Source organism: Oryza glaberrima, chromosome 9 (assembly GCF_000147395.1).
Source record: "Oryza glaberrima chromosome 9, OglaRS2, whole genome shotgun sequence".
Lineage (NCBI taxonomy): Eukaryota > Viridiplantae > Streptophyta > Magnoliopsida > Poales > Poaceae > Oryza > Oryza glaberrima.
In genome coordinates this window covers 7,501,549-7,529,461 of record NC_068334.1, presented here as the reverse complement: position 1 = coordinate 7,529,461, position 27,913 = coordinate 7,501,549, and the positions used below count along the sequence as shown (strand labels likewise).

Sequence of the window (27,913 nt, the reverse complement as noted above, 5' to 3'; positions counted from 1 at the left end):
GCATATATGACTATTTGAGTTTTAATGTAAGATTATTAGAGTTTTTATACAAGATTATTTGAGTTTTAATATAAGATTATTAGATTTGTAATTAGACTTAGCATATATGATTGTCTAGGGTTCTAATACAAGATTAGTACAGTTTTAATAATTATCTAGGGTTCTAATATACGACACTTAGACTTAGAATATATGATTGTTAGCATATAAGATTGTAAAGCAAATATGACCTATAGACTTAGCAAATATTTCTTGTATGAACAGATGGCTGATCGCGATGAGGAACAGATACTGTACGATACAATCGCGGAGGGAAGCAGCCAGTACTGGAACGAAGAAGAGGGGAACGAGGATCCAAACTAGTACTTGAACGAGGAAGGGAACATGGAGAGAGATGCGGAGGGGAACCAGGAGGGGAACGTGGAGAGGGATGTAGAGGGGAACTAGGAGGAGGAGGCTAGGGGAACTAGGTGGAGGAGGCTATAGCGTCGCAATGCCGAAGTGGGAGGAGATGGAGGCAAGCTTGCTTGAGAGGGGTATCGAACCGGCCACCGCTAAATGGCCGGATCGATCAAAGTTCTGATAGTATGCTCATGGTGGAACGCTCAACCCAGTTGATGGCTCCCTGGTCTTCAGCGATCAGATACGCGAGGCTGCGCGTCCACTAACGGACGCAGTGGAAGCCTCTTCTCAGGGCACGTTCCGACCCGACAGAGAGAAGGACGAGCTGTCACTCGCCCTGCAGACTCTCGAGCATCTAGGACGAACACGAGGGAAAGGGGTGATTCCTTGGAAGATTGGATTCAAGGAGGACATCCACACGTACATGAGTCAGATGAGGAGCAAGAGAGATACCGAGGTGAAGATTGCAGATCTTAAGTACAGGGTATCGAGCTACGAGCTCAGCATGCAAGAGGAGGTGGCAAGGAAGGTTGATGAACGCATGGCCGCACATCGGTCCCATGATCCCCAGCCGTACATTACTCCTGCAATGGTGAGCCCTTCAGGCAATCGTAGCAGCTCCGCCTCAACGGGGTAGGTAGGATCACAGAGCATGGACGCCATGCAAACCCAGGACGAAACTACCTGCCTCGTTGATGACATCACTCAGCGGACACCATGTGAGCTGCATATTCCCTTCAAGAACTTATCAATAAAGGTAAGCTCGTAATTTATAGATTTTAGACTTGTCCATTCCGCAAGTTGCTGCTTATATATGTTGATTACTAATAAATAACCTCTCACCATGTGAAGGTGGCGTCAGGCATGGACATCCCAATGGACCCGTCAGGGACTTACCACTGCAGGCCGATTCCAGCAGGATACTCCAAGGTCAAAGTTGAGTTGGTGGAAGGCGCGTACGAGGACCTCGAGTTGGACTAACCAGGAGGAGACGGTGAGATGCATCTACGAGACACAAGCCACGCCATTATACTATGGTGCAAGCGGTACATCATCCTTCCTGGGCGACAAACGGCGCCTCGTGCACCATCTCCTCCGGCTCCGCCATCTCCTCCTCAGGCTCCTGCACCGTCTCCTCCTCAGGCTCCTCGTCCGGCACCTTCCAAGTTAAGGGCCCCCCAAGCTCCACCGCCTGCCCCCACAAGGGCAACGAAGAAGGCGAATGTTGACGCCGCAAAAAACAAGGACCCGGGGTACGATTGCACGCAAGAGGAGCTTGACGCTTATGTGGCATCAGAAGTCAGGAGACAATTGAAGCCTCGAAGTCCAGAAAAGAAGATTCCTATATACCCGAGTGTCAGGAACTTCTTTAGGGGTATGTCTGCACCTGCCAAGGAGGCCATAAAGCTATCGGACTATGAGCGAACACTTAAGAAAGCATCTTCTGGAAAGTCCAAACCAGTCCCTCAGCTTGGAGAGCAACCAACCAGGAGATCGAGCCGTTGGTGACCGGTGAAGATTTTGGAATACAAGAATTTATTAATGACACCGGGCTAACTACGGATCAATTGCTACGAGGCGCACCAATCGAAAAGGTTGAAGTCAAATACATGTATGAACTCGGTAAACCGCTTGTCAAGCCTGAGCAGCTGCAGTCCCTACCCACACAAATGTACAAGTTCCATCAACTGTACATGGAGATGAGCACCACCGGTAGAGAGATGATCGGAGCGAGGATCAGGGACACGGACTTCTTGCAAGGAGATGACATTCTCTGGATCAATTTCAAGGGTATCTACGAACTATACCAGCTGGACGCCCTCGACGTCTCTATTATGAGTTGCTGGATTTTGTAAGTATCGTTCAATTAGATTTCTTATTACGTTTCCTTTAATTAATTAGGTCCTTGTATATAAGTAGACTATATATAATATATACTTCCTTTTATCGTTGTAGAATGGAGATTCAAAGGGCCCAACGGCGGGGGGTTTTCGATACTGGATTCATCGACCCTCGGAAAGTAAATGTCGCAATGCTCGACCAGTATCCGCAAGCCACAGAGGACAATCTCGTCCATCTCCTGAAGGCGCAGCATTACAAGACGTTCATACTGTTGCCGTACAACACAGAGTTAGTTTAATTTTACTGTCTTCCTATACCAAATTTCATTCCCGTACGAACATGCTAAGTGTTTCATATGTAATGCATCCGACGCACATTGCAGATTCCACTGGGTCCTTTTACTCTTCGACTTGGAGGCCTGCACCGTCAACGTATATGACTCAATGGATAAAAAAGAGTCTACGTTTGATAAGGTTTTCGAACTTATAGACAGGTACTGTCATAAGTTCCTATATTAATTAAGAATCTTGTTATAATTAATTGCTACTGCGAATCATAGCTTTAAACTCCATGTAGGGCTTGGTATCGGTTCCGTCATTTGGTCCGCGGCAAGTGGAGAGAAAGACTTAGGCGGAAGTTTAATTTTCCTGTGAGTACACATGCTCTACATTTATATTGAATCTCCAATTCAAATACATACAAGTGTATATTAGTTAAATCTCTCGCCGTTTGTCATTTATTTATAGTGCGCAAAGCAAGCCCAGGGAACTAACTTGTGCGTTCTACTACGTGTGCAAGTATTACCACTGCCTTGCAGACCAAATCATCACCACAAGAGAGCTCGATGTACGTACAAATAAATTCAAAATTTCATTGCGTACGTATCGATTTGTTGTTTACTAATTAATTTCATACATTCATATAGTTTATTCGCATGAGGGATAACCTCACACACAAAGAATTTATCGCGGCGGTTCAAGAACAACTCATGGGATTCATCAACGAACAAATCCTTGATCCCAAGGGTGAATTCTACTACGACGGAAATACAATTCATAGGTCCTTAGCTTCTGAGATAACGACTACTACTACGTCGAAATCGTAGCTAGCTAGGACATCATAATGGATTGTAATTAATACATGTCTATTTTTCTATATGCATGTACACATTTTCTTTAATGTAAATATATATTTTGGTCATATATATATATATATATATATATATATATATATATATATATATATATATATATATATATATATATATATATATATATATATATAGACACACACATATGCATTTGCAGAACATATATATGTATAAATACATATATATTATGCATGTATATGTATTGAAACATATATAAATATAATATATATATATAATGCGTATATATGTATTGAAACATATATATGTATATATAAACCATGCAGCAACATGGCCATGCAAATAAAAAAAGGTCAGCTCGATCTACTAAAGATCGATCTTTAGTCCCGGTTATTTCACCCGGGACTAAAGATCGATCTTTAGTCCCGGTTATTTCACCCGGGACTAAAGATAGCGATCTTTAGTTCCGGATTGGTAGTCCCGGTAAAAAAACCAGGACCACAAACGCTTTCTCCACCAGTGAATCTAAACAATTACTCCATCCGTTTCATATTATAAGTCGTTTGACTTTTTTCTAGTCAAACATCATTAAATTGGACTAAGTTTATAGAAAAATATATTAGTATTTTCAATACAAAACAAATATATTATTAAAATATATTCAATGATGAAACTAATTTGATGTTTTAGATGCTACTAAATTTTTCTATAAACTTGATCAAACTTAACAAAGTTTGAAAAAAAAAAGTCAAACGACTTATGAAACGGAGGGAGTATCAAAGATGCGTAGTATAATGTACCATTGAATTATAAGAAACTTACTGTAATGTGTGATTTGTCTTGATGTCCTGCATATGTCGATGTGCTGTCCCTGGACAGGTGGACAAGGACCCTTAACCGCATCCAGTTAAGTGTCCATGATGTGGGCCCGCCTGTCTCGTCGTACACGAACGCATCTCTGGATTATTGTAGACCCCACCGCCTATATTGGAATAGGTTTGTATATAAAATCGATCTGTTAAGTTTAAGAGACTATGAAAGTATTTACAAAAGTGATACCCATATCATTTTTATGTTTTGAAATTAAGTATTTAGTGATGGTCAGAACTTATAACTTTGTAAGTCATCGAAGGTTAGAATTTTGTAAGTTTAAATCTTATCTAAAATATTAAATATTATGACCGCAAGGAGTGATTCGAAAAATTTGTAGTTGTAATGTGTGTATGTTTGCTATTCTCTTTTTCTTTTTTTTAAAAAAAAACTGCATTTGGTCTCCATCATGTCAGCTGTTGGGCATGCATATATGACTGCTATGTGGAATTGAGCTTAGATGAAAACTCGTGTAAATCCTGATAAAAAAAGCTGTATAAATTCAAACAAAATAATAATACATGTAGAGGACATGATGTTTCACAACTATGTAAAAAATCTCGTCCAAATTTGATTTTATTTGTAAGATGTAAAAACAACAAAGTTTGAACTAGAAAACTGATTTGTTCACAACTTATTATTTTTATATCTCACAAACGAAGTCAAGTTTGGATAAGATTTTTTACATGTTGTGTAACATCACCTCATGCATATACATATGTGTGTTTTTAATTTGGATGACTTTTTGGTTAGGGTTTACATGAGTTTTCATCTAGTTTGAGATATGCACCACATATTTACACAACATATATCATGAAATAATTGGAATAAGTTAGATGATCTAAATTTTGTTAGGACTGGCAATTAATTAAAACTCAAAGATTATTGTTTAGAAAGGACAGCGATTGAGCAGGTTTCAGATTATAAATGTATAGAACTAGAGTAATAGTGTTGCCCAGTGTTCTGTACCTAGCTAAAATTAATACAAGTTAACATGTTAGAAAGAAATAATCCATTGAGCTCCGTTGTTGAGCGATGCTTTTCCAAACTACTCCGTCATCCCAAAACCATATACCTATAGGAAAATCCCTTATATTAATTTTGGGACAGAGAAAGTAGTTTTGTACCAATACACATGTCAACTAAAATAAAATTCTATTGGAATGTTTTTCTCGAGCCATCCATCATCAGAATCAAAATTTATCATAACACTTCTAAAAAGAATTATCATAAGTTCATAAAGTTTGACTTAAGCCATCTATATGACACAATCCCTAAAATACTTATTATCGCAAACATTATTTGTCCCGTCCGTAAGAATTGAATTTTATCGCAACGTTTCGATCGAACCGCGTCTATGACAAAATTGTTGAAAGAGACAACTTCAATTATCTCAAACATTATTTCCCTAACTTTTTAGGATATTTCCGAGTGTTTCCTGAGCTTCTCCTGTTGTAACACAGTACAATGACATTCAACCATTTTGGATGTCTCCAATGGGACGCAATGCCGACCTATAGCTGCCGACCAAAATTCATGGAAAAGGGAATGCATATGAATCACGAATTCACGAGATGTGTCGCGACTTGACTACGTCGTTAACGTTTACATGCAACAACCTGAGACAAAATAATTAATCAAAACACTTTGCTAACCTAATTATATAATCTAAATATATATCATTTCATATGCTACCACTAAGAAAGCGACTGGTCATCGTGCGAACCTATATATCGATCGATATCGATTCGCCTTTTGATGATATATTATGTGCTGTCCGTGACACTGACCCTTAACCACAAACACGTACGTACGCTATAGATGATTAATTGGTACGTGCTGCACTAAGAAATGACTAATTGTTGCTCCGATCAATCATTGTTTGCTTTTGGATACTCAAGAAATCGGAATTAGGTCACAGTTTGACCAAGGAAAATTAATATTGCAAGATACTTAGGTTACCAATATACAATTTCCTCTTTGTCTTTCGTCGGTCTAAAAATGGCTGGTTGTTAATTAGGAACGATAAGAGCTTCTCTTCTTCATTTTTGCGAGGATAAGCTTCTCATTTTAATATGCTTCTAGAAAGGAAAATAATGCGAGATACTGAGATTGGTTTACCAATAATTTGTTCTTTTTTTATTATTTTGCGTTCTAATTAAAAAGTGGCATGTTGTTAATTAGTAGCAACTACATTTAACTCTAAATGTAAGTTCTTTCTAGGAAGGAAAAAAGTTGTATATTTTTTAGGAACATATCCTGTGTATATTCCATACACACCAACCAACAACAGTCACCCAATGCAAACATCTGGAAAAAAAGTGTATATACTTCCAATAGTATTATACATACATGCATGTAAAATCTTAACCTCGAATTTATTATATTTTAGCCGTAGAAAAAAAATGTTTTCTGACAATTTTGCCTTTTTGTTGTTCTTTTATATAGGATGAATTTGAAGATGTAACTTGACACATAGATATAATATTTTTTTTGTGATATTTGTTAGTTGGTTTGCACAGTGTATATATGTGAAGGCTTGTATGCACAGTATTTTTTTTAATATGTTGTTAGAGGCATCAATGCCATCACTACAATTCTCTGAGTGTCATTTTTTTGGAACAGACTTTGGAGTAAGGTAAACCAACAAAAAAAATATTTCCTTCTTTTTTTAATGATAATAACGTTATAGCTTGAGCAAACTTGATTAGCCTATACGAGTAGTTTGCATGGAACCCCATAACTGCACATAATCAAATAGTTAACCCACAAAAACAGCACGTAGAGCGAGCTGTTCACACAGTGATGGAGCAGTTGACAGTGATTTAGGGTCCAAAATGCAAGTTTACAAGGGCATGACTGCAAAGTTACAAGTCAAGAATGGGCATGGCTGAAAGTGCCCATGGACCTGGTTGTGAGAATCAAGAAAGTGTGAGGATATAGAAAGGAGACCGCAGGGGCATATCTGAGAGAAAAAAAAGTTGGAAACAGACTGGGCAGAGACCAATCCGTGAATGCTAATCTTCTCTGTATCGTTCCAACTCAACTTTATCGGATGTCTCCGAAGAGACGGTGGGAAGATACACGGCTGCGCATATAAGGTACGCCTAGTAATGTTTGCTAAGCGGTATGGTGCTAATCGTTTCCTCTGCGGCTGCTTCCCCGCACGTCTTCGTGGGCCACGGATACACGTGGGCTGGATCTCCCGCAGCCGGCCCAACTTGTCAAAGCGAAGCGATCACCCCACTCGATTGATCCAGGCCGTTGCTTCTCTATCCAGGCGTTCGTCTCTACAGAACTGATAATGCATGTTTCTTTTTCTCTTTCATGTAAGTAATATATTATTATACCGGTAAAAAAAGGAATATCCTTTTTACTAATCAACTTGGAATTAACGGAAAATTAACATAACTATCATCTCTGGGTGTGGTGGCGCATTTTATTGCAGATGTTTTCAGGCTGTCTTAGACGAAGAAATATCTAGAAACATAGTTACAGATACTTATATTTTGGCGTGCGGATCCGACTGCCCAAAGCCACCGCCATCGTCGATGCCACCGACGCTGTCCCCGCCGTCGCCCAAGACCGTTGCCGACGTTGCTCCTGCTGTCGTCCAAGATCACCGTCATCCTCGTCGACACCACCATCACCCCTCCCGTCGTCACCTTAGACCGCCGCCGGCCATTGCCGGGAGTACGAAGAAAGGGAGAGGGAGTGGGAAAGAGTGTGGGAGAGTGGGGAGAAAAAAAAGAATGGGGAGGAGAGGGAGAGATGCCAACACTTAGTGGGAGAGAGGAGGGGAGAGATAAAAAAGAGGTGAAAGAGAGGGGGTATTTTCGCATGCGGATCACTTAACAGGCCCATATATTTTTGCTTGCAGGCCTATTAAGAGGTCCGTCTACAAAAATTGATTTTCATATGTGGTCCGTGAACCAACCACGGGAGAACATTTTTTGCATGTGAGAGCGGTTATGGTCCGCCCGCAATCTAAAGGGGGTCTTGTCTAGAAAAATCAATTTTATATAAAAAAAATCAATTTTGTATAGTAGTGTAGGTAGGGCTATGTTGGATGTTACGGAAGTCTAAAACCACCATGTGTTGACTAGAGGGGGGTAAATTGTCTGGTTTAAAAAGAAGAGGGGTCCAAAACTATCAATTTTGTAGTCCAGAAAAATCAATTTTTTTTAGTCCAGAAAAATCAATTTTGTAGTCCAGAAAAATCAATTTTTTTTAGTCCAGAAAAATCAATTTTGTATAGTAGTGTAGGTATGGCCACGTTGGATGTTACGAAAGTCTAAAACCACCATGTGTTGACTAGAGGGGGTAAATCGTCTGGTTTAAAAAGAATAGGGGTGTATTTTATCTGGTTGTATAATTAAGGGATAATTTTATCTGATTTTATAATTAAGGGATAAATCAAACTATTATAGTTGAGGAGAATAAATCGGACTTCAACCCTATACTTTTTAGGGTAAATTGGAACCATGCCATTATAATTTTGCAAAGTTTGAGATATGTCATCGGTATCTTATTTTTTAAGATATATGGCCATTGCTGAGGCCATGCATATTATTTGTTTGAGGCATCAATGCCATCACAACTCATTTTTTGGAGGGCCATTTTTTCAGAGTAACAGACTTTCGAGTCTGGTGAACCAAAAAACTCCTTCCTTTTATATTTTTAATGATGAATCGAGAAGTTTGCTTGGAACCATAACTGTACATAGCCAAAATTTTAAGTTTTCAACCCCAGAAAGCACAGCACAGCGACTTGTCAACTTGGAAAAAGAATGTCAGCTGCTAAAGATGACAGACGGACAGAGTGATGGAATAGTTCTCAGTGATTTAGGGTCCAAAATGCAAGTTCATAAGGGCATGACTGCAAAGTTACAAGTCAAGAATGGCCATGACTGAAAAAGTCCATGGACCTGGTTGTGAGAATCAAGAAAGTGTGAGGATACAGAAAGGAGACCGCAGGGGCATATCTGAGAGACAAAAGAAGCAGGAAACAGGCTAGGCAGGGACCAATCCGTGAAATCGCAAAAAAATTTGGACCACTTCTCGATTTGTGTGTCTTCCTTGCGCAGGGGCCATGCTAATCTTCTCCGTATCGTATCAATTTTATGCACAGCAGCGTATATAAGCTACGCCTAACCATCTTAGCTAAGCAGTATGGTACTAATTGTTTGCTCTGCGGCTACTTCCTGCACGCTCGTAGCCGTGGGCCCGGGTGCACGTGGGCTAGAACTCCCGCAGACGGCCCAACTTAAGTTAGGCGATCCCCATTCGATCGAGCCAGCGTTCGTCTGTGCAAAATTCAGGCTAATTTCAAATATATGAATACTTTTGTCACTGATGTAGTGATGTATTATTTTTTTAATAAAAAAACTTCTTTTGTAGTATAACAGTGTATGACTGCAAATCGACTGTAGTTATTTCAACTGCTTGCATTAACAGAGGATTAACCTCACCAATTTCTAGTTAGCAAAAAAACCTCACCAATTTCTCTGTTGGTAGTAAAGATTACTAACTATCTATACGCAGCATTATAATTTATCATGCATGGAGAGTAGTATTACATATCTATCCAGTCCAAAATAGAAAAAAGGTACTTTATATCATACTATCACCATATCATGGTATCTTAGTGCACAGGGAAAAAGAAACAGCATGTTGCTGCAAAAAAAGTGGTGTCAATATGTACAGATTTGTGCCTTCTCCATGATTAGGGAAAATCACAAACAATTGGAGATCTAATTAATCAGGTTGTGCTGAACTTAGTTCATTTGGTCCCACACTGAAGTGTTGTTTTTCCACATGATCAAGCCATGGCCATCACTTGTCATGCAAGGGCTCCACAGTGCATCATCTGCATCTTCAGTTACAGCAGCAGCAGACAATGAATCTTCAGAATCCATCTGGTTTCTGCTCTGGAAATGAGGCCCTGATACGGTGCCTATCTCATCTGCCTGTAGTGATCCTTCATGTGCCTGACCAAGATTGCCTACAAGATGGAATAAAAGGTTAGATTAGGGATGAGGGTTAATTACTGAACTTCCAAGGTTAATCATGCAGGTGCTTCATCTGGCCATTTTCTGCACCTGAGGCTGTCTTGTTAGTCTCAGCTTCGTCCAGCTGATCCCAATTCTGGTATGCCTCGATTGAAGATTGCTTCACTTGCATCTGGAACAAATAATGAGATCAAATGACTTGGCAGATAAAAGCTAATTGCATTCATTTATGTCGATAAACCATCGATCGACAACAAGATGAAGTATATTCTGACCAAACAACTTGTGAAGAAAGAAGCAGAATAGTAGTACTACGATTTATTACCATTTCTGCAGCTCCAAAATCGCATGTTTTCGCGTGGTGCAGTGTTGCCTTCCAGAGCCGATCGGACATGACAACGAGCTGAATGAACAATCCCGGATCGAATCAACCAATGATCCATCAACACAACAACGAAATCTTCCATAATTCAAGAGATACAAAACGATGCACAAATTGATTAGTGCAGACTAACTACATTTACTAATTACCTTCCTGAGCTTTTCAGGGTTGGTGGCATGCAGGTTCAGAAAACCCTGCACATTCCTGACACGTTCAGATTCCAGCCTCTTGTGGATTGGCCCATCTTTCCGTATGTTCTTCAGCCTCCACACCTCATCATCTGGCCTCGGAGGGAAATGCTTCTGGTACGCTGTGAAATCAAGCATAAAGAAAAAAATTCAAATACTAATAATCAAATTCAGAATAAACTGTCGAATTAATAATCAAAGTTCATCAAACTCTGACGAAACTGACATCATCATCGTCATCAACAACAACAACATTGCTAACACAAAGACAAATTCAGAGTAGCTTTGATACCCACATTCTCCCCGGTGATCTTTCACCATGAAGCTCTCGCTCACCGCCTCCCGGATCCTCAGCCCGCCGCCATCGCCGCTACCCGCCACCGCCACGGCGCGCACGCCGATCCTGAACCTCCTGCTCCTGGTCCAGCTCGAGTTGTCGGTGAACGCCACGTCATCAATGAATGCAACGCCAAGATGATCATCGGCCATGGCCACATTGAGCGTGCCGACGAGCAGTGGCCTCCTGCCTTCCCTCTCCCTCACGATGGCGCCGCTGAACTCGTCGCTGCTCCATCCCTCATCACCATGACTGAAATCTCCATCCAGGACTAGCACCTCCAGCTTCTTGATCATGGGGAGATGATGATGAGAGGTGGTGGTGGAGCTCATGTGAAGGAGGTGGACTTGGAGAGGGTTGTTGTCGACGTCGACGAGCTTGTTGTTGGTGAAGATTGGGAGCTGGAGCCGCTTCGCGAAGGCGAGCTTCAGCGAAGAATCGACGGAGTTGACAAGCATTGGAGGAGATCTGGAGATCAAGATATGCAGAAGAAGTTCATATGTGGAGAAAAAAATTAAACTTGTTGGTGCATAGTATGTTTGGGTTTTGTTTTGGAAAAAGTACGAATTACCCCCCGAACTATCACGGTCGTCTGAATTACCCCCTAAACCACAAAACTGGACATTTTTCATCTCCAATTATGCAAACCGGACGAATTACCTCCCTCGATCAAATCCGCGGTGGTTTTGGTCTACGTGGCAGTCCAGTCAGCATTTTATTTTTTTAAAAATGGTGGGACCCACATGTCATACCCCCTCTATCTCTCTCGGTCTCTCTCTCGTGGCGGAGGATGCACGGCAGCGCGCGGTGTGAGACGAGGAGGGGGAACCGGACGGCGGCGTCCAGGGCGGCCGGGGGAAGCGGCGGCGTCAGGGCGGGCTGGGGCAGCGGCGGCGGCGGCGTCCAGGGCGGGCTGGGGAAGCGGTCGCGGCGGCGACAGCGGTGTCCAGGGTGGGTTGGGGAAGCGGCGGCGGCGGCGGCGCCCTCCAGGGCGGGCGGGGGAAGTGACGGCGGTGACGGCGCCCTCCAGGGCAGGCGGGGGAACCGGCGGCAGCGGGCGTGGCAGCGGGCGCCGCGAGGAGCGGGCGCTCGTGCGCGGGCCGGCCGCCTCGCCTCGCCGCCGCCGCCTCATTCCCCGCTGCTCGCCTCCTCCTCTGCCGCCTCGCCTCACCTCCGCCGCGCTCGCCTCCTCCGCCGCCTCCTCTGCCACCGCTCGCCGCCTCATCCCTCGCCGCCGCTGCCACTCGCCGCGCCCCGCCTGCCGCTGTCATTCGTGAGAGTGAGAGAAGAGAGAGAGAGGAAGAGTAAGAGAAGAGAAGAGAGAGGAAAAGTGTATGACAGGTGGGGCCCACCTATTTTCTAATAAATAAATTGCTGACTAGACTGCCACACGTACGCCACGTAGACCAAAACCGCTGCAGATTGGGTCGAGGGGGGTAATTCGTCTGGTTTGCATAGTTGGGGGCGAAGAATGTCCGGTTTTGTGGTTTAGAGGGGTAATTCGGACGACCGTGATAGTTGGAGGGGGGGTAATTCGTACTTTTTCCTTTTGTTTTCGATAATGGAAATCAATTCAGCCTCTACATGAAGATGTTGTTTCTGGCCATGAATAATAACAAGAAATAGGACAAAAATTTGCAAAGTACTACTCCATCTGTCCCAAAATGTAAGAATCTAAAATTGAATGGGATATTTCCTAGTACTACGAATCTAGACAGTTGTTTGTTCAGATTTATAGTACTAGGAAATATCTCATTCGTTCCTAGATTCTTATATTTGGGACTGAGAGAGTAGAAAATAAGTTGAGTTATAAGACCATAATAGTATGTTGGATATGTGAGTGGAAGAAGTTTGTTTGTACCTGTACAGTAGGTGTCCATGTTTAGAAAGGCTTCTTTCCAGTTCCTCCTGAACCTTTAAATTGGTAGGACAATGTTCAAGTCAGTTTAGACTCAAAGGAAGTGCAGAAAAATCCTAGCAATTAAGATGATGAATTAACACAAATGACACGAGTTTTATATATTTGATTGAACAAAATAAAGTGTTTTTTTTCTATTTTCAAAGAAAGAATAAGTTGGTGGATGATTAGATGGACTGTTTGGAGTAAAGTTGGCCTGAATTGATAGTATTTTTGTGAAGGCATTTGAGCTATACTATCTTTGTGCTTCCACATAAAAGGAATTAATACTTCATGAATTCGAATCTGAATTTTTCGTATCGTACCGCCTTCCGAAAAAATGGTTCCAGATCCAGGCCGAGTTTCTGAATCTTTTCGGCAGCCATTGCTCCTCTAATAACTCTGCAATCAAATCAAAAGTGGTCAGAAATGAAACAGTAAGAATGAATAGAGTGCACATATACCCCCCCCCCCCCCCCCCCCACACACACACATAATAACACAACCTACAAAATGGAACCCCAAAACAAAGGATGCAACTTATCTTCAGATTTCATAAAACCAGAAAAAAGTGAAAACTATCACACAATGAGCATTAAGAACAGTATAATGCAATGTTAATATGCAGAGAAGGATACTATGCAGATTCAGAGATCGGAACTAACGATATGAAAGATGGCACCGTCTGTCTCTTCCTCTTGGCCTCAGGCCACCCACCACCATCCCTATCCTCCTCTTGTTCGTCGCCTCGAATCCGCCTAAACGCCATTAATCCTTGATCACCACTCATCCTCAATGGATGAAATCAAATTCAGAAGAAGAAGAAGAGATGGAGAGTGGACAGTAGAGCGGTACAATACAGTTAAGGGAGCTGGGTGAATTGAAGCTATTTATAAAGAAATTAAGATCCTAATCAGTAACTGATAACTGCAATACCAGAAGAATGTTCCAGGTAGGTTCCTGGAAGGTCACTGGAAGCTTGCTGCTTAATTTGTAGGCTACCTTGCAAATACTCCATCATAGATAGCTTCTGTCCATGGATCATATGTGCCTCAACCTGCTATTGGCTGTTTGTTTGTAACGGAGCTTCAGGTCACATAGACTCAAACTTGCTGCTACTAACAGCTAGGTCAAGCAGAACTAAGCTAATTTAACTGTCAGTATGTCTCACTGACTGGTGGGCCCTCCTCGGTCTCCACGCCGCTTACTTTGCCTTGAAGTCTTGATGAGAGAAGTTGCTGCCTAGCTACCTCGGTCAAGCTGAGTTGTAACTAAATTAAGTATTGTTGACAGAACAAGAGGCTAGATTATTAATGTCCAAAATTCAAATGCTTTGTGATCACAGGACACGAAACTAGATTAATAATGAATACTTGGCATTGACTTCATTAACTTGTCAATGTTTCTTGACTAGGCTGCTTTCATTCATGGTAGAAGGATAGAAAAAACTACTTTTTTTTCACGAGTGCTTCCCAAACTGCTAAACGTTAGTATGTGTTTTGCAAAAAAAAAAACAATATCAATCTATTTTTCAAGATTAAAATAGTTAATACTCAATTAGTTATATGCTAATGGCTTACCTCGTGTTTATGTATCTTCTCAATTTTCTCTTTTCACTCAAACACAAATTATAGAGCACCCTTATTTTTAGAAAAAATCAAACTCGGTAAATTTTACTAATAATCATACTAACAATATCTAGGAGAAGTATTATGCATGTTATATCACTAGATTTGTATTTAAAAATAGTTTAATGTGATACTAATCTTATATACGTTGGTAATTTAACATTGACTAAATTAATTGTCAAAGTGTATCCCTTATAATTTGGGACGGAGGGAGTAACTTGTTAGCAGTTAGTACTAGAGTTCCCCTTTTGTCTGACTTTACAAGGATTAAAGAACACAGCCTGAAGAACGACCAATCGAGCTTGTAAATTGGCTGAATATTTATATGTACAAGTGCATATTACGCTAAGTGATAAAATTTGGACAAAAATAAACAAACCATTCTACGACAACCGAACAAATATGCAGACCTCCAACGTTCTTCCAAGAACATTCACTGAATCACTGTCTGAATTTCATAATCTCTGTTCCTGCAAGCTTCAACTGCACACAGACAGAATGCAGGAAGCTACCGATGCATATGGCTGCTTGTGGCTGAGAGCTTCCTGCAATTTTCTATGCACTTTTCTGAAAGTCTGAACTGCTCAAAAGGAATCTCATGGATACTTTACAGGGCTTCAGAGATGTAAATTAATTAACAAAACATGTCTAGAGAAATCTAACAACTAACAACACCACTTCTCGGAGACGACAGCTGGGCATCGTGCCACGTAGGATGCATACATACATGTTCATCGATCGATCGATCGATGGAGGAGATGGCCTTGGGCGAAGGTGAAGAGGAAACTACATTTTGGAGAAATTCAAGCTGCAATGGATTAAGACAGAAGTTTCTACTAGCAGGACTTATACCAGCTGGTAAGTAGCTAGGAGTAGCCGCAAAATGATGTCACTAGCTAGGAAACTGACTTAAAAATTGGAGAACTCCATCCAATGTAAGGCGTCCTTAAAGTTTATATTTTGTACAATTGATTGATAACTAAACCGAAAGTATATGCGTCAAGTGCCATATTCGTATTTGAAAATATTTTCATACGATGTTTATTTTGTAGTTGTTAATAATATGTCATGAAAAACATAATTGTCAAAGTGTATAATGTTGAAGACCACGCAGAAACGTACGTAAAATGCCTTATTTGTTTATAAACGGACGAAGTGATAAAGAAAAGTACATAGTTAGTGTGCTTCTTACGGTCCAAGTCAATCTCTATATATGGAGACGGAAAGGAAAAATCTGGTCACCTTTAATGGAGAGGATGCAACAACAATCGCATGAAAACAAAAGAGAAAATTCTGCTCCCTCATCTCTTCATCCACGTATATTGCATTTCAAAAGGTGAGCTACTATTTTTTTGGGTGAATAGCTAATTTAGTCCCTCAAGTTTCACCGAAGGCTCAATTTGGTCCTTCACGTTTCATTTTGTTCACATAGATCCTCCAAATATTTGTTTTGGCTTAAAATCATCCTTGGGCCCACTTAATATGCCATATGGCTATTTCTAGTCAATATTTCTATTAAAAATATCCTTTTTGCCCTTAATTTGTATACAACTATATACTAGAAAAGAGAAAGTCAACATGAATAAACAACATTACAGATCTACTTTCCATTATTTCAACATGTGCACATGAAACTTAAGCAATTGCTATCGTATACACTTGCTAGTACATAATATATTTTCATTTTACATAATATACTATGTATTATCTATAAAAATTCAAGCATGCAATTTTTCTCTTATATATGTGAATGATGAGGGGTATAAGTGTCATTTATGAAGAGAGTTATTGGTTCAAGGATAAGTTTGAACTAAAATGAAAACTTGAAGGACTAATATGGATAGATTGAAACATCAAGGACTAAACTGAGCCTCAGATGAAACTTGGAGGACCACTTTAGCTATTCACCCATTTTTTTTAAGCAAAAGAAAAAAAACTAATGCTCCTGCTCCCGACTCCCGAGAGAGTATCTCATATAGAGACGGGCAGATACGTGGACCTATTTTTTTTTATTTATAGAAAACGCATTACAAACACAACGCGTGCACACCTATTCCTAAACACGTTACAAACGCAGACATACACAACACGCACACTACCTCTATAAACACCTTCTCGACAAATACATCATCTATCACTGAAAGAATTATTAGCCGTAAATACGAGCACACGTATCAAATTTAGGATTTGAACCCAGGTAAGCTGGTCCCATCACAAAAATCCTACTTTAGTTCAACTTGGATCTTGCTTATTATTTGCTATGTTATGTTAATGGCTGCTTTGGAATTTAGTGATTTACGTGGTTTTTCTTAAGAAAAGTTTTGATCTATGTCACTATTCCTACTAAAAAAATTTCTTCTATCAATGATTTTTTAATTTTTTTAGTTCACAAACAAACTAAATGGTATATGTAGATTTGCCAAAAAGAATAGATTTTATAAATTTATTTTGATATATCTTTGATCGCTGAAATATTAAAAGTTTGCGTATTTTTTACAGAAGTGAGTAAATTATTTTATTGAAAGAAAAACCTTTTTAAGAACATAAAGGTAAAAAACTTAGAAATGTTACTTTTAATAGAATTTGTAGCAATGTTCATTCACTCTTTATTTTTTCCCCAAACAATGCACTCTTAAGCTTAAATTTAACTCTAAGAGTGGGTCTAAAGTGAAGATTTAGAGCTTCCTAAACCCAACTTCACCTCTCTAGTTTTTATATTTACTTTTTAAAAATAAATTACCATTTCAAAGTTTTGAAAAAAAAATACTCCTCCCGCCTTATTGTTTGGTGGGGGCATATAAATTTCCCTATCGACCCTACATAGGGCGGACATATAAATCGCCCTAGAATAGGGTAATCTATGTGACGTAGCATCCTACGAGAGAGGCGTGGCGTGGTAATTTTGCAAGCGACCCCCTTCTCGCTCTCCACTAGGGCGATTTCGTTTGGGACATTAGCAATATTTTGCTGATGCACGAGGCGCACCATAGAAATTTTGCCTACGCACCCCTCCTGGCGATAAATCGTCCTAGTGGAGAGCGAGAAGGGGCCGTATGCAAAATTACCACGGCGTGTCCCTCCAGAGGTTGCACTGCCACGTGGATTGCCCTATCGTAGGGCGATTTATATGTCCCATCCTACAGTGGGTCGGGGGAGTATATTTCTGTAAGATTTTGAAATAAAAATTTATTTTTTAAATCTTTTAAAAAATAAAAATAAAAAATAAACAAAATTCAACTCTTTGCCAGTTCCGGCTAAATCTGGGCCTCTTAACTCTCGAGGCCTATATCGAGCGGAGAGCCCATGAGAAGCCCAAATTCTCAAATTGCAAGAGTTTCAGCCCAATTTGGCCTCCCCATTCCATCCACCCCAAACCCCTCCTCACTCTCTCTCTTCCCCCCTTTCTCATTCTCTCTCTAGGGTTTCGGCCGCACCAAACCCCCACCCCCCCAACTCCGGCGACCGGCGGCCGGCGGCGCACGCCCATAACCCTCCCATGCCGCCTCACCGGTGACCACCTACCCGCCCTTCCCGAGATCCCCCTTCGATTCACCTGATTAGCGCGAGCAGCGAGGTTCGGCGCGGCGGGATGGGGACGGAGGCGGAGGCGGCGGAGGTGGTGGAGTCGGTGAGCGACCTCGCCGTGCAGGACCCTCCCGGGGAGGAGTTCTCCGCGGCGGACCTCCGGTGGGTCAAGTACGCGAGCTCCGAGCACCAGCGGGACGACGTGGCGCTCATCCCCTACGAGCGGATGGACGCCTTCATCGCCGGCGAATGCAGCAACCCGGAGTGCCCCACGCGCTTCCACATCGAGCGCGGCCGCAAGCGCGACCGCGGCACCCTCCGGGAGGTCAGGAGCGACGACTACCTTCTCTACAGGATGTATGTGTCATGTATTTTTTTTTTGCTTCTATATTATTTGAATTCAGTGCTTGTGAAATTGCTAATCCTTGCTGACCACTGTTGTTGTGTTGTGTTGTGTTGGTGTGATGTTCTTGGATTGATCAATCTAGGTACTGGTGCTCGTTCGGCCCGGAGAATTACGGCGAGGGAGGGACGATCTTGCCGAGCAGGAAGTATAGGCTCAACACGAGGAATCGTGCCGCTCGTCCGCAGTCGATGCGTGGCTGCACCTGCCACTTTGCCATCAAGCGGCTATATGCCCGCCCGTCCCTGGTGCTCATTATCTACCATGAGAGGCGGCATATCAACAAGTCTGGTTTCATATGCCATGGTCCCTTGGACCGGGACGCCATTGGGCCGGGTGCCAGGAGGGTGCCGTATGTGGGGAGCGAGATCCAGCAGCAGACCATGTCGCTGATTTACCTTGGTGTGCCGGAGGAGAACATCCTGCAGACACATATGGAAGGGATACATCGTTACTGCGGCTCGGACGCGAAGGTTGATAGCCTCGCTTCACAGTATGTCCAGAAGCTTGGGATGATCATCAAGAGGTCTACGCATGAGCTGGATCTTGATGACCAGGCTAGCATCAGAATGTGGGTTGATAGGAACAAGAAGTCTGTGTTCTACTACCAGGATTCAACGGATACAGATGCATTTGTTCTAGGGATCCAGACAGAGTGGCAACTGCAGCAGATGATTCGCTTTGGTCATCAGGATCTTTTGGCTTCTCATTCCTCGTTTGGTGTTAGCAAGCTGAAGGTATTGGCTGCAGCAAAAACTGACAGTTCTGTACTTAAACTTCAAACACCTTTCCTTGTCTGTGATGTGTAATTATGCCGGCAAGGACTAGTTTTGTAATATATTTGACATTTTGCTCTTCTCTGCAGTATCCATTGCACACACTCCTTGTCTTTGACTCAAGACAACATGCTCTACCTGTTGCGTGGATTATAACCCGATCAGTTACCAAGCAGGACACTTTGAGATGGATGAAAGCACTTACTGAGAGAATATATTCTGTTGATTCCACCTGGAGAATCGGTGGATTTGTAATTGATGACCCAGCTTCAGAGCTGGATCCAATCAGGTATGACATGGTTTCCGACGATCAGTTCTAATTGTCCAATTTTTCCAACTGTAGCTATTAGCTGGTAATGAATTTCAAATCAATGTATGTTTCTCTGTTTCAGGGATGTATTCTCTTGCCCAATTTTGTTTTCTTTATGGCACATTAGGAGAACCTGGCTTAAAAATATAATCAAGAAATGCAGCAACAGTGAGGTACAGCGGGAAATGTTTATGCAACTAGGAAAAGTTATGTACAGTATCTGGAGTGAGAAAAATCCCATGGATGCTCTTGAGCAATTATTTCAAGACTTCGTTGACCAAACCACCTTCGTACAATATTTCAAGTCCTTTTGGGTTCCCAAATTGGGTAAGAATTTCGGGTAGCTGCTTCAGTTTATGCATTGCATTGTAGATTATTATGCAATGCTAATGATATTCCTAATATGCTTTTTAGAGATGTGGATTGACACCATCAGAAGTCTTCCACTAGCAAGTCAGGAATCATCAGGCACTATTGAAGGTTACCATCTAAAGCTCAAGGTTAAAGCATATGATGACTCACAGCTTGATGCTCTCCAGCGTGTGGACTGGTTGGTGCATAAGCTCACAACAGAGCTCCATTCGAGTTACTGGCTCAATCTGTATGCGGATGAAAGCGGTTCATTTCCTGAGGTGAAAGCAGAGTACATTGCGTCCACTTCATGGCATAGAGCGCTGCAGATACCTGACGATGCTGTTATATTTGATGACAAGGAACCATTTTCAGCAAAGGTGACAAGCCAGAAGGATACTAGTCAGATGTGGACTGTCTGGAATCCTGGGTCTGAGTTTTCTCTTTGTGATTGTTCGTGGTCAATGCAGGGCAACCTATGTAAGCACATCATAAAGGTTAACATGATGTGTGGACCACGCAAGGATTTCCAGCCCTCGCTCTCATTTCAATCGTTTCAGCATGTCCTACTTGATCTGTGGCAAAAACCCATGGATGATTCATTCTCACTCGATCTGTCAGTAGCATGGGTTATGCAAATGCAGGAGAGGATCCAGAAGGTGACTGAGCTTGCTACCGCTGACGGCATTGCGGAAGTATCTAACAGATTGCCGATTCAATGGACAAACAAGAAAGGGAGGAAAGTAGCTGCAAAGCGCACCAGCCCTTTACGTGTTCTTCCTCACTCCAATGGTATTGTGCAAAAGGATTTCACACCCAAGAAGAACAGAAAGAGAAAGAGGTTGTCAACAGTCTCGGGTTAACAGTACTCCAATTGTTCTTGTCCAGAGAGTTATTTTTCTCTCTGTGTAATTAGATGGCTAACCGTCTTTTGTTTGTTTTCTGTCTCAACTAGTAGTTACTTTTGGTATAGGCATTGGTTACTAGGATGATCACCTCACGTTTCTGAAACCAATTCTTCTGTTGTTTAGTTGGATATAATTATTCAGGCAGCATAAGAAATACATCGAATCAGTCTCTCTGGTCGATCGTGGCATTATGATCTATGGTTGTTTTTATTGGCCACTTTGGTTTTTCTTGATACAAACTTTGATCCACATATCTTTCTGGGAGACTGGAACTTGACTGTAAAGTGCTAAAGTTCGGTTCAAGCCTTTGGTAACTTTCAAAGTTTGTTCAAAATGGTCCTGAACTGCCTTCAGCAATTGACTGCAGATTCTCAAGGTTGAAGTCGTGATGATTTACCATAGATGCTGATGGAGTATTAAATAATGATGGTTTTCTTTCAAGCATATAATTTCTTTTCGTGTTGAGATGGTTCATATATCTCAGTAAACAAACAAACAAACTGTCTACCTTTTTCCTGCTGGGTTTCTCATTCTACAAGGATTCCCATTGTTTCTTTTTTTATCAGCAAGCATCTAAAGTTTTTTTTTTCTTCTGAAAATTAGTTTGCTTTCCTGAAAATTTAGGTGTTGAAGAACAACAGGGAATAAGTTTATCACAGAATCGACAAAATCAAAGAAATAGTATGTGTGATTGTGTAGTGGATCTCGATTATGTGCAGCTTGCCAACAGTTGTGTAATTATGAATTGACAAACTCAAACGCGTCGTGCAGTTTTAATAACTGTGTATGTGTAATTATGAAGTTATTAATGGCGTCGTGGAGGCAGCAAATAGATGGATGAGGTGGCAATTGAATTATGTTGCCGGCTTAATTGTCCTCTACTAGCTGCCTGCCAGGTAGTGTGCCAACCAGTTGCAATCATCCTGCAAGAAAATGCTCAATTATCTGTTGCTTAATTATTTAGTTCGCATAGAACATGGTCCAGCCGTCCAGGGGCCAAGTGCCCAAGTGGATTTGGTCTCCAGAGATTATGGCTCAAACTAATACTGAGATTTTGTCTGAGTTGGAGGCAATTATTGTCTTCCTAAAAAAAACACACACATAGAGAGTATTATTGTATAGCCTCACCCACCACTCATCTAGCAAAAATAAAATTACTTTATTCTTTATTATGCATCAATTATTTTCTGCAAAATATGTTTTTTCAAATGTTAAACATCACTAGGTTAGTACTCTCTCCGTTATATAATTTTTTGATGTTTTAGACACGTCTCAAAATAAATCGTCGACTACGATTTTCTGTTATAATATATACAAAATAAGTAAATCTTTAATTTTTCTTCAAAATATACTTCTTAAGACTAAGTATCTTTAAACTAAATATCTTATTAAGAGTTACTGATAGTCAAAATCCTAATTTGTTTGATCTCCTATCCATAATGTAAAAAATTTATGAAACCGGATGGTGCACTCCTTTTTATTATAGGCACCAAACGTATATAGGGTAGCAAAAGGAGATGGTGGAAACATGATAGGTTCTTCAATATGAAATTTGTTTTGGCCATGTGATTAGAAGGTTCTTCCCAGCTTTATAATTCCAGTTTTAGCTACCTTAAAAGACTCGAATCACAAGGGCACTTTAGCTAGGAACGAAGATGCATACATACGGAAGATAAATAAAAAGCGTGTTTCCCGCAAAAAAAAAAAAAGACGTGTGAATCTATCCTTTTCTTTACATGGAATTCACGTTGCATGGTTCGAATCATTTAATGATGACTGTCATATGTATTGGAAAATGCTCGGCGTCGGTTGACCGACGGGGGAGCAAAAAAATCGGGCGCTCCCCCGCGGCCCCGCCCCCGCGCGGAGTGATACTGTTGGCCCCACTACATTACCTGCCCCCACATGCAACAAATCAACCACATATTTTGCAAACCCTATATTAAGGGAATTTGGTTTATTTTTTGTTGCACCAAAAATGTTTCACCTAGTGTACTCACAATGTTTCACTATATATATATATCTAATGTTGCAGTGAACTGAAATATTCCATTGCAACAAAAAAACCCACATATTTTGGAAACCCCCTATTAAGGGAATTCGTTTTATTTTTTGTTCCACCGAAAAATGTTTCACCTAGTATACTCACAATGTTTCACTATGTATAGATCTAATGTTGCAGTTAACTGCTATTTGCCGAAACATTGTTTTTATATAAGGTGAAACAACACCCGATTTAAACGAGTGAAACATTTTCGATCTACTTTGTGAAACAATTCCAATATACCTGGTGGAACATCGCGCAACATTTAAAAATAATTCAATAATAAGCTAAAAAAATTTCGTCGGAATATATCCATATGTGGTCTTGTTTTGAAGATTTAATTGCAACGAATTTAATGGTGCAATCGGATCATGATTTGGATAAGTAATTTGAGAGAAAAATCAGTTTAAAGTAGTTTTACACGTAAATCGGACGCTGACGTCAGCGCCCGATTTTCCCCCACCCACGATCGGGCGCCCGATTTGTAGGGGGATCCATATGTATTCCGTTCTCTCTCGATCAAGTTGACTTTTTTTTTTCTCGTTGCCTTTGAGGTGTGATCTTGACCAAATTTCTTTTACTGAAATCTATATCTATAACTAATATAAATATTCGGATTTTTCCGGTCGTCACAAGTCGGATGAAGGGCGCCTTCATCTCTCGCGGTACGCCTTCGCCCGCAGCCCCCGAATCCCAATCCCTCCAATCCCTCTCACAATCGGATACAAGGGAAACAATTTCTAAAATCGGCACAACCCCCTCCCTCCCCCCAAGGAAAAATCCTAGTCGAAATTCATCAAGAAGACACATGAAACATTCCATCAATAACCCACATAACAAACTTTCAACCAATAACACATGAACCTCCACCGGTACCATGCACAGAGATAGAGAAAGAGACGACGCCGCCGCCTCCATGCCGCCGGTTCTGGCGGAGGCTGCCTCCACGCCGTTCGACCCACGGCCTCCATGACGTCCGCCGCCACAGCCGCCGCACCTCCCCACCATGCACAGAGAGAGAGAGAGAGAAAGAGATGACGACGCCACCTCTCCCGTCCCCGCCGGATCTGGCAGAGGCAAGGTCCGGCCTGCCACCCCTCCTGCCCCCGCCGGGCCGCAGCCGCCTCCACGCCGCTGGATCTGGCGGAGGCGAGGCCCGGCCGACCGCCTCTACGCCGTCCGACCCGCCCCCTCCATGACGTCCGCCACCACCGCCGCCGCACCTCCCCTCCCCCCGATCTAGTGGAGGGGAGGGCGTCGCCGCCCCTCTTGCCGCCGCCGCAAAGAGAGAGAGAGGGGGAGAAGTGGAGAGAGAGAGTGGGGGGGAGAAGTGGGGAAGCTGAGAGAAGGGGAGAAGCCGCATGCGTCGCTGCTCGCCGGAGGGAAACGGCCGGCCGACTAGGAGAAGGGGGTGGAGGGGGAGGGAAGTAGCCGGCCGGCCGGCTGGAGAGAGGGGGGGGGGGCGGAGGAGGAGGGAAGTGGGGAGAGGGGGCTGAGGGGCAGAGGGCTGGGGGAGATGGGGAGGAGGCGGCGACTGGAGTGGTAGGGAGGGGGCGGCGACTGGATGGATCGAGATCAATCCTTATCTACTCGCGTGGGCCCCACCCACTCGACTGACTCGGCTCCATTATTAGGATTTTATCATTAAAGATATTTTTAGTATGACTTATACTTTTGCTTATTTACACAATTGAATAAAATGAATAGTAAAAATATTATTTGAAAAGTCAAATCATCACAATCCAAATAAAAACAAAATCACAGTCCAAATATAAATCGAAATCAAAGAACATAAAAAATATTAACACAATATGAGGCCGTCGCGTGCTGCTACTCGCCACCTCGCTGCAGTGGAGGTCGTAAACTCGGGGGGCTAGATTCTGAACCGATGACCGACACTGCGCCGGGGATCCGCTGTGCCATCGCGCCGATAAGAAGCTGCCAATCCATCGTTGCGCTGGATGCCGAGAGGGAGAGGGAGGAGCCAAATCCCGAGCGCCACGCCATTGGAGAGCCGTCGACCCGCCGGATCTGGCGAGGAGCGAGGCGGCGGCCACCGCTTGACGAGGAGAGAAGGAGCCTGCAGTGGGGAGAGGGAACGGCGCCACCACCACTGCCACTTGCAGGAGGGCAGGGTGCCGCTGCCCGCTTGCGGAGGAGAAGGACGTCGTCGTCGCTGCTCGGTGGGGAAGGGCGCTGCCGTCGTCGCCCGTTGGAATAGTCGTCGCCGCCACCGTTGCTTTACGAGAGAGTATGGTATTTATCTAGGTCAGGACCAATCGAGACTGTCCATCAGATCGGACGGTCCATGCTTCTCCCACGTCAGGCCGGGCGACGTTTTAGGCCGCCACGCTATTGGGCCATCCTATGGGCCGACCGCACGTGCGAAGCATAGAAGGCCGCTCTATTGGGCCGAGCTTAAATAAGTTTTCTCTCTTATTGATTTTAAGTATTTTTGTAATTTTCAGAAATAGCATTAATACCATTTTAATTGTTTATGACTGTTTATTTTCAAAAAAATATTCTTTTATATTTCAAATTTCAATTCTTTTTCTAAATTGTATTCTTATATGCACTCTACCTTCTTTTGAGAATATTCTAGACTTCTCATCCAATATAATTTATAATTTCTATTATTTCTAAATATTATTTCTATATGAACTCTAAACCCATCTTTCAATATTCCTTATATTTTTAATTCCAAATTTCATTTGTTTTTTTAAATCTTTCCTGTTGCAATGACAGGAATTTTTTCTTAAAAAAATATACTAACTCCAAATAAATAATCTATTTTTTCTGCATGTGCATTGTTCGTCCATCCATTTTCTCCCATGCTACAAATCATCCAAACTAAACATCATGTATATTCCACAAATATAAAGCAGATTATTTATCTAAAAACAAACATTTTTTTTGACCAGATTAGATGTCTAAACCAAACAACACTTTTTATTCACTGTACACACTTTGTAATCAGCCGATGCAACGCACGGCACTTTTGCTAGTAAGTATAAAATTTAACAAGTTTATATGATATTACTCCCTCCGTTTCAGGTTTTATAAGATGTTTTGACTTTTGTTAAAGTCAAACTGCTTCAAGTTAAACTAAATTTATAGACAAAAATATTAATATTTATATCACTAAATTAGTTTTATTAAATTAATAATTAAATATATTTTATAAAAAATTTATCTTGAGTCGAAAATGTTACTATTTTTTCTATAAACTTGGTCAAACTTGAAGCAATTTGACTTTAACCAAAGTCAAAACATCTTATAACTTGAAACACGGGGTACTTTCGAAGACAACGTACATACATAATATTTTAAAAATATACTAATAGTTGAAGTTTTTAAGTTTTGTTTTTGAAAAAAAATTAAACATTTTATATTTTGATCGAAAGGAGTATACTAGTGCATCCCCTAGAGTTGAGGAGATGTAAATTTGGTCAAAAAATCACTTAATACACCGTTGGCCTCAAGAAAGGATGATAGATGCCTTCGAACAACTTGTCCTATTAACGTGTAGTATGCCATTAGCGGAATGCACGTTTCACGAAGATGCGTGATTTGGGAACATATATGATAGAGAATAAAATCTTCTTCATCACTCTACTCCCACTTTTCTCTTTTTTTTTTCTTCCATTCATCGCTTTCAATCCATAAGAGAAAATTGACGTGTTTGAAATATGTCGACAAAAAAGCATATGGAGTGCCCATCGTCCTCTCCAAAGTACACATATATCTATATTATTGCCATTCGTAACAGATATCTATATCTTCGATGAACTTATGGTTTTGAGCTAGTTTGCTCGATCAGATACTTTTTTTTCCGATGAACTTACAGTAAATATTGTCTCCAAGTCGACCATTTATAACAAGTGATGATAAAAAAAGTATAAATGTTATACTATGCATACTTGAGTTCATCTCTACGAGAGTACGAGAGAGGGTTGATGGTAATTTTGAAAAGGGTGAAGTCGATTTTTGAGCCATTGAAACTTTGCACAAAGTCTATTTCTCATTCTGAACTTAAAAAAAAGGGGTTATTTTTCAACCTCAACTTCTAAAATCGAAAAAAAAAAACACCTTAGCACATACTATTTCTTTTAGTAATTTTGTTCGAAACAGATGTGGTTTTAATATTTATACCCTGATGATAACACATACTTTTTTAAGCAAACACCACTTTACTAGGTAATACAACCATAAAACTTACCTAAATTTAAATTCATGCTAATAAAAAACATGTCACCATATCAATCGTAACCACCATAAAAATAAGGTTCAACGCGGTATGCACCCAGCTTTCATAGAGTAGGGCGAAAGACTTCCAGTACAGTTCGAAGGCCAAATACATACGCCGTATTTAGTTACAAAATAATTCTTCAAACTTCCAATTTTTCCATCACATCAAAACTTTTCAACACACACAAATTTCCAACTTTTCCGTCATATTGTTTCAATTTTAACCAAACTTTCAATTTTGGTGTGAACTAATTAAACACAGCCATAGTTCAGAGTGTGTTCTATACTACGGCTGTGTTCGGCACTGCCTGTTCCCATCTTCTCCTCCTCGTTTTCCACGCGCACGCTTTTCAAACTGTTAAACGGTGCATTTTTTCAAAAAAGTTTCTATACGAAAGTTGCTTAAAAAATCATATTAATCTTTTTTTTAAAAAAATAGCTAATACTTAATTAATCACGTGCTAAACGCTGCTTCGTTTTACGTGCTAGGGAGTGAGGGCTGGGAATCCCGAACACCGCCTACATATTCCCAACATCCAACTCTTCGTTTTTCCCATACACACTTCCTAAACTACTAAACGGTGTATGTTTGTTTTTTAAAAAATTGTATGAAAAGTTGCTTAAAAAATCATATCAATACATTTTTGAAGTTTTGTAGTTATCACTTAATTAATCATATGCTAA

General features: G+C 41.3%; 2 protein-coding genes and 1 non-coding gene across 4 annotated transcripts; 1 reads left to right on the top strand and 2 right to left on the bottom strand.

The window, feature by feature from the left end:
- Positions 1-9,264: 9,264 nt before the first annotated feature.
- On the bottom strand, positions 9,265-9,369 carry LOC127785536 (U6 spliceosomal RNA). Its single transcript, XR_008019786.1, has one exon. It is a non-coding gene; the product is annotated as a U6 spliceosomal RNA (small nuclear RNA).
- A 404-nt stretch (positions 9,370-9,773) lies between these two features.
- On the bottom strand, positions 9,774-14,085 carry LOC127784953 (calmodulin-binding protein 60 C-like). Of its 2 annotated transcripts, XM_052312380.1 has the most exons (9): positions 13,973-14,085; positions 13,702-13,827; positions 13,363-13,438; positions 13,001-13,053; positions 11,099-11,607; positions 10,764-10,924; positions 10,558-10,635; positions 10,323-10,404; positions 9,774-10,225 (listed from the first exon to the last, which is right to left on the bottom strand). In XM_052312380.1, the coding sequence occupies exons 2-9, from the start codon at positions 13,824-13,826 to the stop codon at positions 9,999-10,001; spliced, it is 1,311 nt and encodes a 436-aa protein (XP_052168340.1). In that variant the 5' UTR covers position 13,827; positions 13,973-14,085; the 3' UTR covers positions 9,774-9,998. The 2 variants fall into 2 exon arrangements, with proteins under 2 accessions (XP_052168340.1, XP_052168339.1); XM_052312379.1 differs by lacking the exon at positions 13,973-14,085 and having other exon boundaries at positions 13,702-13,879.
- Positions 14,086-18,054: 3,969 nt separating this feature from the next.
- On the top strand, positions 18,055-21,478 carry LOC127785393 (uncharacterized). Its single transcript, XM_052312828.1, has 5 exons — positions 18,055-18,546; positions 18,678-19,329; positions 19,458-19,657; positions 19,761-20,005; positions 20,093-21,478. Exons 1-5 carry the CDS (start codon positions 18,254-18,256, stop codon positions 20,890-20,892), a joined length of 2,190 nt encoding a protein of 729 aa, XP_052168788.1. The 5' UTR covers positions 18,055-18,253; the 3' UTR covers positions 20,893-21,478.
- Positions 21,479-27,913: the final 6,435 nt, after the last annotated feature.

What these genes read in the sequence shown, in the direction of transcription:
- LOC127784953 (XM_052312380.1), bottom strand. Translation starts at nt 13,826, where the DNA reads ATGAGTGGTGATCAAGGATTAATGGCGTTTAGGCGGATTCGAGGCGAC. An exon ending in ACGGTGCCATCTTTCATATC is followed by an intron (nt 13,439 to 13,701) that starts GTTAGTTCCGAT and finishes ATTTGATTGCAG; the next exon opens with AGTTATTAGAGGAGCAATGG. An exon ending in ACCCTGAAAAGCTCAGGAAG is followed by an intron (nt 10,636 to 10,763) that starts GTAATTAGTAAA and finishes TTGTTCATTCAG; the next exon opens with CTCGTTGTCATGTCCGATCG.
- LOC127785393 (XM_052312828.1), top strand. Translation starts at nt 18,254, where the DNA reads ATGGGGACGGAGGCGGAGGCGGCGGAGGTGGTGGAGTCGGTGAGCGAC. An exon ending in TTGGTGTTAGCAAGCTGAAG is followed by an intron (nt 19,330 to 19,457) that starts GTATTGGCTGCA and finishes TCTTCTCTGCAG; the next exon opens with TATCCATTGCACACACTCCT. An exon ending in CTTTTGGGTTCCCAAATTGG is followed by an intron (nt 20,006 to 20,092) that starts GTAAGAATTTCG and finishes TATGCTTTTTAG; the next exon opens with AGATGTGGATTGACACCATC.